Source organism: Choristoneura fumiferana, chromosome 23 (genome assembly GCF_025370935.1).
Source record: "Choristoneura fumiferana chromosome 23, NRCan_CFum_1, whole genome shotgun sequence".
NCBI classification, from domain to species: Eukaryota; Metazoa; Arthropoda; class Insecta; order Lepidoptera; family Tortricidae; genus Choristoneura; species Choristoneura fumiferana.
This window is the reverse complement of record NC_133494.1, coordinates 9299575-9314531: the sequence shown is the minus strand read 5'-3', so window position 1 is coordinate 9314531 and position 14957 is coordinate 9299575. Positions and strand designations below refer to the sequence as shown.

The 14957-nt window shown below is 38.1% G+C and overlaps 2 protein-coding genes across 2 annotated transcripts in view; both read left to right on the top strand.

Moving 5' to 3' along the window:
• LOC141441220 (uncharacterized) overlaps positions 1-14957 on the top strand; it is a 215571-nt gene that overhangs the window by 148948 nt on the left and 51666 nt on the right. The gene's annotated exons all lie outside the window — the stretch shown is intronic.
• The window catches only part of LOC141441134 (uncharacterized), a 109001-nt gene that overhangs the window by 92696 nt on the left and 1348 nt on the right, over positions 1-14957 (top strand). Inside the window, exon 3 of the mRNA XM_074105820.1 lies at positions 14815-14955. Within this exon, the coding sequence (XP_073961921.1) occupies positions 14815-14955 (141 nt within the window). The remainder of the gene's footprint in view (positions 1-14814; positions 14956-14957) is intronic.

Sequence of the window (14957 nt, the reverse complement as noted above, 5' to 3'; positions counted from 1 at the left end):
ATAGACGCAAAAATATATGAGCTAATAAAATTGCAACTTAGATCGTTTTGTAATTGTAGTCATGAAAGAATTTCAATAAAAACGTTCTGTTCATGGTGTTAACCGCCCGGCGAGTAATGGAATTAACGACGGCAGACGGCCAATGATACAATTTAACTGCTTTAATTCAAACAGTTGGGGTCAATGAAACCAGGTTATTCTCTCACTCAAAGAAACACAATATCTCAATATTATCGGGGTCAAATAAAATCACGTCCTAAAGGTTAATTTCGCTTAAATCAAGTTTCCAAAATGCTCTTGGCGAATTTCAGATAACTACGGCATTAATAAATGTCACACTTACTAAATTTGACGACAAGAGAGATAAAATTATAACACCGGATAAAAAAAGCTCCATCGATGTTATTAATTTACTAAAAGATTTTTATCTGTTACCTAATAAGACGTTATCCAATCTAAGCAGTAAAGTTGTCAAGTAAGCATAGTATAGGTGAGTAAGTTTTAGAAGTATGTCGCAACGCAACCAGCGATGTTTCGACACCGCGGTGTTAGTGTCGACCAGCTCAAATCATAATGATCGTCCGTATTATGTAAATTAACGCGGCAGTTTTAATTCGCCAAGCAGAGCTGATTTGGCTTCCTGATGATTATTATTGACAGCAAACTGTTCAGTTCTAAAATATCTGTTTAAGTTAGTCGCTTCGACCGCGGTAGTGGTTGTTGGGTTTTGGTGGTTAATATCTTTATGATTTCCTTTGAACTTGAATACGTTAACATTAATTGTAGATTTTATCTTTATTTATATCATAAACAACATAATAACAGCATACCTAATATTCTTGTTTATTCAAAGTTATTAAATTCGTTATGTTTCCTCCTCATTAAATTTCGAAAGATATTTTAAAGTGTATAAATGTAAAAAATATGACAATTGACCCGTAAATGCGTGCCAATCTGACTGAACTGTTGGCCAATGTTGTTTAGTAATCTAAAGAAACAAATCTAGTTGATCGTGGCGTGAGGTCTTGTGTTATGAATGCGGCTATCTGTGATTGACCGCTTGATATGTGTGACATACTCCACTTCGCGCCACGGGCAAATCTGCTATCTCCGTATGCAATATATTTTAGTATATCGCTTACTGCCACTGTCTCGACATGCGCTCCACTGAACTCACGAATATTTTTACTAAATATACTCCCCTCACATTTGTTGCTCCATTGATACGTTGCACAAATGATTTATATGCCTTTTGTCATTCGCAAAGAACGATGACCTACTATTACCAACAGATTATATTTCATATTGTTTTAACCGTCACTTATAGGCAAAATCTTTTCGTTTAACTGGTTTATTTTTGTAGTACGATCATTTGTCTGATATTTCCGAAAGATATTTGCTACTGCAATACTTTGTACTGTCATACATAAATAATCGAGTCATTGTTGGAAAAAGCTCGAGGCGTACTTTTACTGTTTGCTTTTACCTTTGTTAATTTGTTACATCGTTCTCTTTTAAGGACCTATTTATTTATTATGTTGTTGACTCCGGTGTTTTATGCGCTCTAGTGCGCCGAAACAAAAAGGATGTGCTAGTTACCATGAGTCGTAAACTGCTATTTTCCAATTTAGTGCAACCAACAAACCACCCAAAGTTCAAGAAAAATAGATAGGTATCAAATATCTAACGTAATTTTCATCTAAAATTATTTGGATTGCTTAGTTTTACAGGGAACTTTTATAGTTTCGCCACGACCATCCGTCCGTCCGCGGCATGGCTTAGTAGATACTGTCAGTGCAAGAAAGCTGTGATTTTGCATAAATATACTTACAGGGTGTAACATTTATATCGGTCAGTATGGAAAAGTCTGAAACTATAACTTATACGAAGATCTGTTCTTAGGAACCATGTCATCGATTATATATAGTAACAAGAAAAACTGCATTTACTTATACATTTATACATCGTGATTGACTCTACCTACGAATATACACGTTAAGTATCTCATCTTTCTAAGCCTAAAGAGTGAGGTATCGTTAGATAGATCTTTCAAAAACTTAGAAAGCTTTCTACTGTATAATTTTTGAATTCAGGTTCCCGTTGCAAAATATTAGGCTTCAAGGTGCTAATTTTTGTCAGAGGCGAGTGGTCCCTTCACTACACACTAAGCCGTAAGCTTGAACAATCAGAAAAAAAGGATGGTGGTACATATAGAACGGATTTCCAAGTAAATCTATCACAACCTATAGTAGGTAAGTAGGCTTTACTTGATATTGAATATATGCCGCATTACCATTATTATGGAAAACCCTGTACTGCGCGTGGCCTAGCTCACATTTGGCCGGATTTTTTATAACAATGATATCGTAGTAATTAAAAAAAACTATCAGTATAGCCAGTAGACAGGACTTTGCTTGGTTATTATTATGAAGGACAACCACATCAGACAAAAGGTCACAAAAACTATGGTTCCAATTATGGAGCATCTAGTACAAAATTAGCTGCAATACACGAGGCCTATGCAGCAGCCGCAGCCGGTGTAGGGACGTTCACGTGGGGCGGCCGGGCCGGCGCCGGCGCACCCGACCCGAGCCTAAGCGCAGCGCAAGCGCAGTCCTCACGGCGCAGAGCGAGCAAGCGCACGCACGTATCTTCGCCGGTTCTCTTGTTTATAAACAGGGGTCGACGTGACCCGTGATCCCTCTGTGATGTTTTCGTGTTAGTGACTTTTGCATTTTTACAGCGTTTACACACTCAAAGGACTTAACGATGCATGTGAGTACTTTTTGCAGTACTTAATTAATATTTTTTCAAATGACTTTATTAATTATGAACACGTTAATTGAGCAAGTTTCGACTATTCATTGAGTTGCGTATTGTCAACGAATGGCCGATAGAAAACTCAATTACAAAGCTTACTCGCAAGGCCACCGGCATTAATTTATTTCATTCACTTTTCTACTAGCACAATTGTGATTGATTTGTGTCGCTATTGCTTCATGCGTCCTGTTATTGCATTTACTCGTATAATTATATGGTTTATTGCTTACACGAACAAATTCAAGCCCTTGTACCTAAAGTTAGCACACTAATTAAATTTTACTAAGTCCACATTATGTTTTCTTGAGAGGAATATATCTATTTAGGTAGCTATAGGTTTAAGTTAGTCAATATGTCCATCAGATAGTTTCAGTGATTTCAGAGAAATTGCCACCAAATTAACAGAAACATAATGCTATCTTTATTATATTATCATTGTTAATTAGGTCCAGATCACGGGTCAGTTTTATGTAAAAAAATAAAATAAGTAACAAAAACTTCTTTATTTCCAATTCCAAGTACGATACTTCTCAAATCAAAAATAACTTTACTTTAGAGACAATTTTGTAACAAGGAAGACGGTAAGCTGCAAAATAAATTCTGGTAATTTTCCAATGGTATTAAAATTCGTATTGTAATGGGCGGTAAAGTCAAGTAATACACAATGGTAACAAAACAATTGCTAATGTTCCGTCTACTTGCCATAGGATGAATAACAAGTAGGTAAGTTTAAACTCTTCAAGTATGCACCTAGTAAAAGCCTGCTTTTTTAATAATTCTTGAAGTTTACAGCACTCAGCATTGTTTAAAATTCATTGATATTTTACTGGCAATTCATAGCCCACCCGTCTGTGACAAGCTTAAAGTTTTCATTCAAAATTTAAACAAAACATGCAATTTTTACCTGGACCATACAAAAAATACTACGTAATTACTTAATGAATAGGCAAACATCGAGTCGAAGCAAATTAGCCTGGTTCTATCTAGTAAGGTAACAACACAGCTTGTTTGAGCCTTACCGCATATTACATAAGTTATTAGGCAGACCCCGATTCCAAGCCGCCGTCAGGTGAATCGTGCGCATAGCTGAACCACTCGCATCATCGATCTGATTCGTTTATAAACGACAACCTAGGTCGTGCAACCTTTAGTTAACTGCCGACAAATCTTCATAAATAAGAGTTGTCTTTTGAATTACTGACATTGCTTCTTTCGTTTGATGATTCATAGACCCAACTTTTGCCATAGCATTCCCTTGCCAGTGTTCGATTAATCCGCCTTAAATTTAAAGGGCAGGTATTCAAAAACGTGTCCCAAGTCAAAAAGTTCAAGTTTCTCCAATTAAAACTTGCCCTTTATTAATGTGTAAATTATTGAGGCGTTAACAATAATCATGTCATGACGGCTGAAAGCAATTGCAGGTCTGACAGATATCAACTGTGCGGGCTCCAGCTTGTAGCCTAAATGCCATACATACAATGAAAATTTATTTGCGGTTGGCCTTAATACCCCGAGATTATGTGGGTACAAATGAATTTATCCATACCATGTAGGACAATATTTTGTGCATGAAATGAGCAAGCCGCTCATGCTTATTAAGGGCCCGCCCAACTAATATCTATCAATCAGTGATCACCTTCTTATATAGCTATAAATAATTCATTGTTATTGTGCTTCTCATTAGAACTCCTATTTTAAATCGAAAGCGTATCTAATCACGCGTATCTAAGCATATAAAAATTCAAAGGAAGTTATGTTAATATACCTACATCGTTAAGGGCGACCCGTAAGCCATTTAAAGTCGTGAAATTACTTAAAACGGATAGTTAATGCGCCACTACTGTCAAGTTTGTTTATTTACAAGTGGCAAGGAACTATTAATACCCTGATTTACTCGCAGAAGTTATTTCAGTTCCACTTTAAGATTCCACGCAATAAATTACGGTCATTATTCTAAACTAAAAGCAACGAATACACGTCTCGAACGGCACTGACATCAAAAAAATGAGCTGACACTGACATTATAGTGTTGGTACCAACCTCTCGAAATTATCGTTTCAAAACACGTGTTAATTTATTTAATCTCTTCTTTTGTAAATGATGAGACTGTAATGAAACACGGAGCAGTTGTAAAGATGCCTTTCCAGAACATGTCATTAGCACACAGGGACAAAAAGCGAGTGATGCTCACCACCGCACCACCGGCCCCGCACGCCCCACTTATTAAAGAAACGATAATTACCTTCGATACAGCATGTGCCGCCATAAAGGACAATTGGAACTTCTAAATATGGCAAACGCATCGGGTTGGCGGGGCATCTGTCATTTAAACAACGCACCATCCAATGATTATTGACATCGTTCAGCTCCAAGGCTATTGTTATAAAAAAATCCGTTCATCTAGATTGCAATGCTGAATCGAACACTAGTCCTGTTTAAAATGCGATTTCCATATTAGGCATAAAATTTCAAATAGCCTACACCTTATAGATATAATAAGCGTCGGTAAATGTTCTCGAGACATGCATGTATGTACAAAAGTGCGTTGCATCATGCATGGTAATAAGAAGACATTACAAAATTACCCACCATTGTTCTGTGTTCGCGGAACAGCGTTTCTTGGCGCGCCTGCGCCGATCGAGGACTCTAATAGGACTAGAATCATTGTGCATCTCTGTCGGTTCCCACTACACTTCATACAAAAATCTCAGAACAACACGAAGGAAATATTTACCACTTGCAAAATTCTATGAAGTTCTTTATTATCTTTATTGAAATTCTTTTACGTGACGAGTGACAAAATGAAGAGTAGAAGAAATGAAAAGATAATAAGTATTACGTTACAGCCATTCTCATATCGTAACAATGCGTTCTATTGACAGCATTATTTTTGACTCTGGAAACTATTACTTGTATGGCATCGATGGATTTTAAATGGTAGCAGTTCGTGCCTGAGCAGTAAGTTGAGTGACCTCCTGACGTAAGCAAGCGTAATGGCGCAGTCATTAGTTGACGTCCTGCGGTGACAGAACGATTCCTCCTTACCAAATTGTTTTGTAATGAGCAAAGGACAACAGAACGTCAGTGATGAGAATACAAAGAGCATGAAGTAACAAAAAAGATGACGTTGCTGACAAACACCCAATACGTGAGGAATTCTTGTTACTCTTATATCAGCATACTAAATTAGTCGTCGAAAATGGTCAAATTGCTTTAAGCTGCGCGAAATTTTTGTACTGAATAACATCGCCGAGTGATACCCCTAAACTAAAAAAGATGAAGAAAGTGTCGCTTTTCTTCACAGTATCAAACTGTGCTTGAAACTTTAAATATGGAAACGTGCCCATCGAAAGGGCGCGTGGACAGTGGACGATTCGAAGAGACTAGCACGTTCGGGCCTGCGTCAGCGCAGTGCTACGTGACCGTGGACGGCCTACCGCGGGCTCGTCTCACATCGAATTTGTAGCTAATGATTCCGTTTTTTTTTCTACTTATGTATAACTTAATGGGTTGGATATACAGCCTACATTTTTTTTGAACATTTTTTATGTAATTTATTTGCATACATGTTTGTGCAATCATTTCACTTTTTAAATTGAAATATTTTTATGTTATCATTATCAAATAACCTCAGTGCTCGAACCTTAACTTTATGACTTATTTGGTTTAGAGGCTGAATATTTGTTATGTCTAAGTGTAGGTTAAATAATACCCGAATGGAGGGAGATCCCTTTATTGTGCCCTTCCCACTCACTATACAAGATGTTTACTAGTTTTGTTTTGGTATATTATCAATATTGTACATCATATTGAATTAGGTAAAAGCTAAATACCTAAGTAAGTGGACCATGCATGAGCCTTACTATGTTCGTCACCTTCTTATGTTGGAAAAAAAGTCTTTTTGGTTACGAAAGTAATGAAAGACAAAGGACTAATCAAACTTGAAATTGTTTTTTTAAGACTTACAAATGTGGAGAATCTCGAATTTTACTTATTTTTCCTGATGGGAATGGAGACTAATTTGTAACTGTTCACGGTCCGTGCGCAGCTTTTGAACCGCGGATATTCCGGGAAGCGCGGCATTGTGCGCGCACGCAGAGGGTAGCCCGAGGAGGAAGTAATAATACCCACTATTACTGTATTACTACACTCCGCAACAGCTCGGGGCCTGACTCGTGTTGCCATTTACTTTCTGTCGTTTTGCAGTAGGAAAGTTATTTACGACATGGTTACAAAAGTAAATAAGTATTAGTTAATCATGGGAACAATAACAAACATTTCTATGTTTATCACATTATTAAAAAGTTTGTGAACTATGAGCATAATCACATCTGAACACCCGCCATTGATTGATATTGTTTGATGTTTCGAAATTGGAAACATCTTGACCATTTTTGATTCATCGACACGTAACAGTATACTGACATCACCATTTATCAGCACGTCGACAACCGAATTTAGTTGTAACTGCACGATAAGATGGCTTACGTAACAATGTCTTATGCCTAATGAAAAGTAGGGCGCCATCGACGAATTTGATGTCATGTCAGCACGCCATAACGGGCTTGGGCACTGATTTGATTTGTAGTGACTGACCACGGTATACACACGGTATATACGGGTCCTTGTTTTGATTTACCAACATGGAAATAGAAAATGCTTATCTAGCATTATAACAAGAACAGTATATGTATTCTATATAATCTGAAACCAAAATCGAGCGAATTCAATTTAGGTAAAAGTAAACAGGAACATTTTATTTCGTAAAACGAAAAGCATTTTTAGAGCATTTATTTGCGTCAATCTTATTACTTTTAAACAAAAAAATAGAACATTTTAACTATTTTAATACCTTTGTGTAAAATATAGTATTTCAAGAGATATCCTTTGTTTATATCCGACAGCGCATACTTGGCTGCCTTTTAGCAACAATGCCACTAAAGTGGAGAGTCAACAGGATGCGCTGAATGCAACGTTTCAAAAACGCAATCAATTTTATTGAATGTTACCTACGCTAAGTCATCGATTGAAGTGAATTTAGTTCAATCATTAACGACGATTATCATTAATTACACACATAAAGAAAAGTACGAAATTGATGAGTTACCTGTTAAGTCCTAGTATCTTACAGAATAGATACACTACATATTTCCAGTTCCACTGGTGAAGCAAAAAGTTCAATATTATAGCAGCTCGGAGTAATGGTAGATTATGTGCATGTCATTTATTAAATTGAACTTTGGAAGCCACCACCACACTGGGTCCCTGAGTTAGTAGTTCTTCGGCCCCGCGCAGTGCCCATAATGCATCATAAGTTGACGCAAAGCCGATCAAATATTTAACGGTATTGAGATTTATTTATCCCTGGATTCTATCCGAAAGAGTCTTTGGCGTTTCGTTTGATTATTTATATGCTCTTAAAGTAAGTAGTAAAGGTAGCGACTACCATTTTTTAACTACCAGGCTAAGCTAAATTGAAATAAATGATCTGCGCAGCGAAAGCTCCATAAAATCTGAACTGATAGTTATAAAAATCTTTATCAGAAAAAGTAAAAACCTCCAAGTTAGCAATTCTATACATAAAATAATAGTTACTCGTAATATCTTAATATCTTTAAAATTAAGACGTACATTTATCACGAGAGATGCTATTTAAAAAATCGGCACCCAGGAGGTTTCTTTTTTCTGATAAGACGTTCCCAGCTCGTGAAAAAAAACCTTTCTAAGGCTACAGTACGTAGAGTTGAACAAAAAATATTTTTTAATAATTATTGGAGCGCGGCGTGCACGAGACGTGCACGCAGCGAGTACGCTGCGGCTGCGATCTTTCCACGATTATTCGCCACCTGCGTGCCGCCGGGTTACACCGCGTGGGCGCCAACATTACTTAGTGACCGTACATGGCTTGATCGCCGACGGCCCCGACCATGCCATGGGGGCACGCAGGCGGCGAATAATCGCGGAAATATCGCAGCGTGCACGCCGTGCTCCCGCTCCACCGAGAACCCGCCGGCAAAAACGCTAGTGTGAACAAGCTCGAAAAGGGCCAGCGCTAATACCGTGACAAAAAAAGAAAATTTTCTTTACGAATGCCATCATTATGTTAAACGGAATATTCGTTAATGAGTCGATGTGCGCCGAATACTTGTACGAATATACGTATTCGCACTTAATACATCACTACTTGGCATACGTTTATGCTTTAATAAGTGTCAGCTTCAGTAAGTAACCTTTCATTACTGTCACATGAATTTTATATGCTGTTCAGTAAAGCTGTTTCAGTTTTCTAGGGCATGAACTTAAAGTATCTTGGAATCAAACCAATCATTGCTTACACAACGCGTGCTGATAACTACATGACGGTCGTTCAGCGGTCTACGAGGTGACCTGTCGCCACAATTACTGTCTATACACTGTAAAGGCTATTATGTCGTGGTCACTCTCTGAAATCAAGATTTAAAAGTGAGCAACAGCGGGGGCGCTACGCTACCGACCTTTGCATGCGCGATGTTGTAACTCATTAAGTAGGTACTGATCGCATCAATAGCGTTGATAAGCGCACCGATGTCGTGAAAGAAATGACTGTCAGTCACCTACTGAGTCCCAAAGTTTTAACCTTGATGACCCCAGGACAGATTAGCTGCGGTGTTGCGTGTCGGAATGGAGCGGAGGGCGAGCCTGCGTCTTCGGGGACGCCACCCGCGCCCGCGCTACGAAGGTATAAGTTTAACTCGTCCCGGCCTCGGGCTCCACTTTCTCCCGTGGACTTATTTCAAATCGTCTCCAACGCGTGATTGACGCCCGCTTCATTGTTAACAGAATCGTTACGTAACCCGATTTGGAGTGCCGTCACTCAAACGAATATTTTCAAAAGAGATGGTTTTGTTAATGTGTAATGATGTGTATTCTTCGTGCTTGCCATTTAATTGTTAGGCAATAGATACGTCCCTTTAACCTATGTACCAATATGACGCACTAAGTATGATTTTGACACTATTACAACACTTTATTTCTTACGCCTGTTTAGTTTGAAACCATCCAGAAATTATTTGCAATCGCATCTGGCTAGTCTGATTACAAAAGCATTTCTAAGACTTGTGGCTATCACGACCAAGTAAACTGATCTGCATAGTCTATATACGTCTATGCTTTGTTTGTCTGTCATTAACAAAATAATTGTAAATATCATCACACCTCAAATAACGCCCAAATGCATTGGTTTGGTAATCCATACTTGAAATGACTGGCAATCAAAAACGAAAACTCAAGATCAAAAACGTTACCCAGTTAATGGAATAAATATCTTAATCCATTAACTGGGTAACGTCTCTTCTAAGCACTTGTTGGAAATTGGGTGTGTAGGAAGAGTCTTTATTTAAGTGAGTATCCTTGGATGGCAGAGCTATTGAAACTTTATAGCTCAGCATCCGCCATAGTGTCTGTCAACATTTAATTTTAACAACCAATTTCAAGAAGAAGCAATGCTGTGCAATGGGTTTCAATTTATTTTATTTATATGAAACTGGCACTTTATGAAACGGGCACATTACTTTTTTTTTAGATTTAATTTATTCAAAGCTTTTAACTCAATCTCGCGCTTGGCAGCTCATTTGAGAGATTGTTGAATTTCGTGAGGTAATTTTTCTCGTCCTTATGTTAATAATAAATGCTGAAGAGGAGGTAGTACAGTATATTATAGTGCTGTACGAAGGCCGATGACCGCAATCTCCTGCGCGTGGTTCGGCCCAGAATGCATTATTCCGAATCACCGCAGTCCTACATCATCCCAATCGGAAATTCCACGCTTGCTGTCTTCTTTGGTAACGCAGCTTTCTTTTTGATTTATGACTGCTCCGGGTCCATTGCAGCTGATTAATTCGGAAGTTTAATAACTGGTGAAGGCAATGCAGAGCTTATTTTCAACTTTCAACTTGAAAATTTTAACTGAACAGTTTTTTGTAACACTGCTCTTAGAACTTACAGGAACAATGTGCTCTAACTGCTAGACGTCGATAATTAAGCAAACTAACGGAAATTAGCACATATAGGCACATTGTTTTGCTTTCTACTCTATACTGATTCATTGTTCTTGCTTTAGTACCTAGTACCTACCAAGATATTACACGAACATTTTAGCGAACTTAATAACTTCTACCAATTGTATTAATTTAGGTATACTTACGAGTAAATAGAAAACTTGAAATAGTAATCCTTTCACGATGATCGTAAAATCGTCAATATCAAATATTACCTACAAAATGTCAAGCTATCTTTAGTATCCGTTAAATTTGTACTTTCTTTGACCTTTGCGACGTAAACAAAACTCATCTTTTTAATAAGGTTAATATTATACAAAAGTGAAATGTAATAGGTACCTATCTATCACTGAGCAATATCGCAGAGGTTTGTTTTCACTGAGGATGAGTCGGCAATTCATTTGGTATCACTTTTCAACAATGCGAGGAGGTAAAGTGTGTCGTTGGCATCACGCTGTGCAGCGACCTTTATGTCAGATCGAAATGCTGATACTTAACTTAAAATAACACATCAATGGATAATATTTCAGAGTCCCGTTAACCATCCGAAAGCGTTTCGATTTTCATACAGATTAAGAAATACATTGTTCAAATGCGTATTGGACCTTTTCGGATTATGTATGACTTGCTCTATTTAACGAAGATTTAACACATTTCGCGAATTTTGGTACGTCAATGTCACCCTTATTATTGATTATTAAGTACCGTTAAAAATCACCAGGCAATTTTGCTTGAAAGCCGATGTCAGACAATATTTGTGTATAATAAATGCGCCTTGAAAGTTTATTGTAAGTGAAATGAACTCGTTTCTTAATAATAATGCAGGGAGTCTGCTTTATCACTGTAATGATTGTGACTCACATCTTATTCCTTTAACCCTTTATTTATATTCTTTGCATTCACTTTTATGTAGTAAACATAAATAAGGCATGCATGAATTCAAAACATTTTAAAATTTTTGCATCGGTAAGGCATACCTTTATTTTACCTTTTGTTAAACCTTAACAAACTTTTAATGTATTGTTAAATATCGAAACTACCTGTTAACGATATATATTATCCGCCTTGATTAACGCTAAAATGGAAACCCTTTTTAGAACTGATCTGTTAATAAGATAAGTTTAGAAGGGAAAAAACACTTACTAATGCATTCTTGTGAGCCGTGTTTACAATTTTGATATAATGAACATCGTAAAATATATGCGGCACTTTTATTTTTAAAAGCAGACTAGTTTTTGATCACATGGTGCGAAATCATTAAGGCCAATTCCTGTTCATGCGGCCAGATATTGCGATAATGTTGCACCTCTGTAACTATGCAAATTGATTGGTATTGCAACATGTGCCTAATCTACATACTCATTAGGCCAGCTAATCAATGGAGCAAAGCACGAATGCGGTATGTTGTGGCGCAGCGCGACGCGGGCGCAAGTATGGGAACATCGTTACGCCTCAACCCTGCAGGGCTACTACGAAACTCTTAAACTCGAAGTTCGTGTCGTGCGGTCCCTCTGACACTTATACTATTTAATACGAGAGCGAGAGGGACGGTACGATGCGAACTTCGAGTTTCGAGTTTCGCAGTAGCCCTGCTGGTCTTAGTGATGCTCCTTTTCCCAAACACTTGGGGAGTATTAGACTGTGGAATTAAAACAACGTATCGATTTACGTAAACGTGAAGGGTATGTATGTACACACTCGTACGTAAAGCTATCTGACCGCTTTTATGCACAGTTGGTGCATTACGTCCAATTACCTAGTCCTGCTCCTAAACCACATATTCAGGGTCTTATACCGACGCCATAACATAATACAACTAGAATCCTTGAGGTTCGTTATTTTCTCATAAAATGATTTTATAAATAAACAGAATGAGGGCACTGGCATTAAAGCCGTAATTGGTAGTATCGTATATCAATATTGACTAGTATATTTACTTATATTTAATGGCAAATTTAAAGTGGAAGGCGTGCCCACTAAAACAGGAAATGGAGAGGAAGATAAAGATAATTTTGTAAAAAGCGGAGACCCCGTATAAACACGGACGTCGCACGCGCGCGGAGTTATCTAAGTCACTCTAAACTTAGGGACAGTTTACACGTTATCTAAAAAAACTTGCGTACCCGCTTACTCTAAAGTAAACATTTGAGTTAGAAAGTGCAGTTCCGTGTAACACGTTCACAGATAACATTTACTCGTACTTGGCCGTTTGTAATGCTCCGATTTCTTGGTACTTATACAGAAATAAGGTGAAGCGTGTGCTTCTTCCATATAATGATTGAAGAGTAAACAAACGAAATACTATGCAGGTTCTTGAGTCCTACTTAGAACCGATTTCTTTTCAAGAAATCCTGTTTTTATACACGGAATCTAATAGCTTATAAAATAAAACTATATTTCTATCATGTACATACCTACCAATTACAATTGCATACTTAAATCAGTTCCAATTTAGGCACATAACTCTAACGCATATGAAGCAAAAAAAATTAAACAATAAATCTGATCACGTAAAAATAAAAATATCCTTAATTGCTTAATTGATGGAGCGTTTAATGCAATCAATGTATCCAATTCAAGCATTCGGAATATGGGCTTGATTGCAGTTTACATTAAACGCTTTGTTATCTGTTATGTGGGTAATCGCGATCGTGTAACGGTGTCGGTGTCACTAAGTATCAGCCGCTCATCGAAACGAAAGACTCGACGATCAGCAGGGCTACTACGAAACTCGAAGTTCGTGTCGTGCGATCTTTCTGACACTTATACTATTTAATACGAGAGCGAGAGGGACGGTACGATACGAACTTCGAGTTTCGTAGTAGCCCTGCAGACGCGGGTATGAACCCGCCACACGTCATCTCATGATGCACATAACAATAATTATGTATAGTCGATTCCGCAGACAATCGTGCCGATTAAAGCATCAAACCTAAGATTCGATGCCATTGTAGACAATAGGTACTGTACTGCTAAGTAGCCTATCAAACACCTACTTGCCAATCGACAGCAATTTTTACGATATCACTACAGCTATTTTAATATAAACTTGATCCTTACATAGATGATGCTACATACTCGTAATCGTAAAGTACACCGCATTACGAATATGACGAAGATAAGCGAAGCTCGCCACGACTTCTCAGAACATAATGGAGTCAGATAGCACGTAACTCGAAGTGTAATGTAGCCCGTGAGTCAAACGCATAATTTTACGATCCACTGAACACGACTCTATTCGAATCAGAGTCACCTGAGACCATGCCCTAATGAGGTTCAGGTTCTTACAACCAACAGCTATATGCTTCACTGTAAATCAGCAATGTATCAAACAATTGTTCTGTTTTGTATCTCGTGGTGTCATTGCAAGCTAATGTTCACCAAAACATTCTTGAAAATTAAAACAGCCCGTTGGGAGCGGTGCCTACGAGTGTATTGAATAGATAGATACTATACACAATGACGGGTAAGAGTCTCACGGTCCTTTGTCCTGTTATAATAAGGTAGCATTGTCGTGGACACGGTTGAGGGAGTCGGCGTGAGGCACCCGGGAAGTCACCCTGGACCTCGCTGCTCGTACGACGCGATGAGAATTTAGATTACAATTGTTACATTTCAATAGGCAACATGGATAATGAATGATAATGCTCGACGGATGTGAGATTACACCATCATTTTCTTTTTTTCTTTTTGTTTTTTAACTCGCAGATACTAATCTACTCGAAGATAACTTACATGACTGTTAATATGTGGCGTTACGAGACGCGTGTCTTTCGTAATAGTTACCTACTTTAAGATAGTTGGTTATTGTTTTTAGTGTTGATACGTTCCTTGATAAATATGTTCTTTTCTTCGTCAATCATGGTATTAATGAAGCATTTGAGTGAATCATGTACCGTGTTCTTTACCTACTTGTTTTGTATTCTATCGAGTAACATAATTGTTTGTATTGTTTCAGATCGAACGGTTGGCCCAGTACAGCGGCTGGCAGGCGGCGGGTGTGCGCGTCGCCGCGCCGCGCGTTGTCGGACCTCGAACGCGTGCAGGATCTGTTCCCGCACGACTACCTCGCGCTGCACGATGCCGACGCGCCTGCCGCGC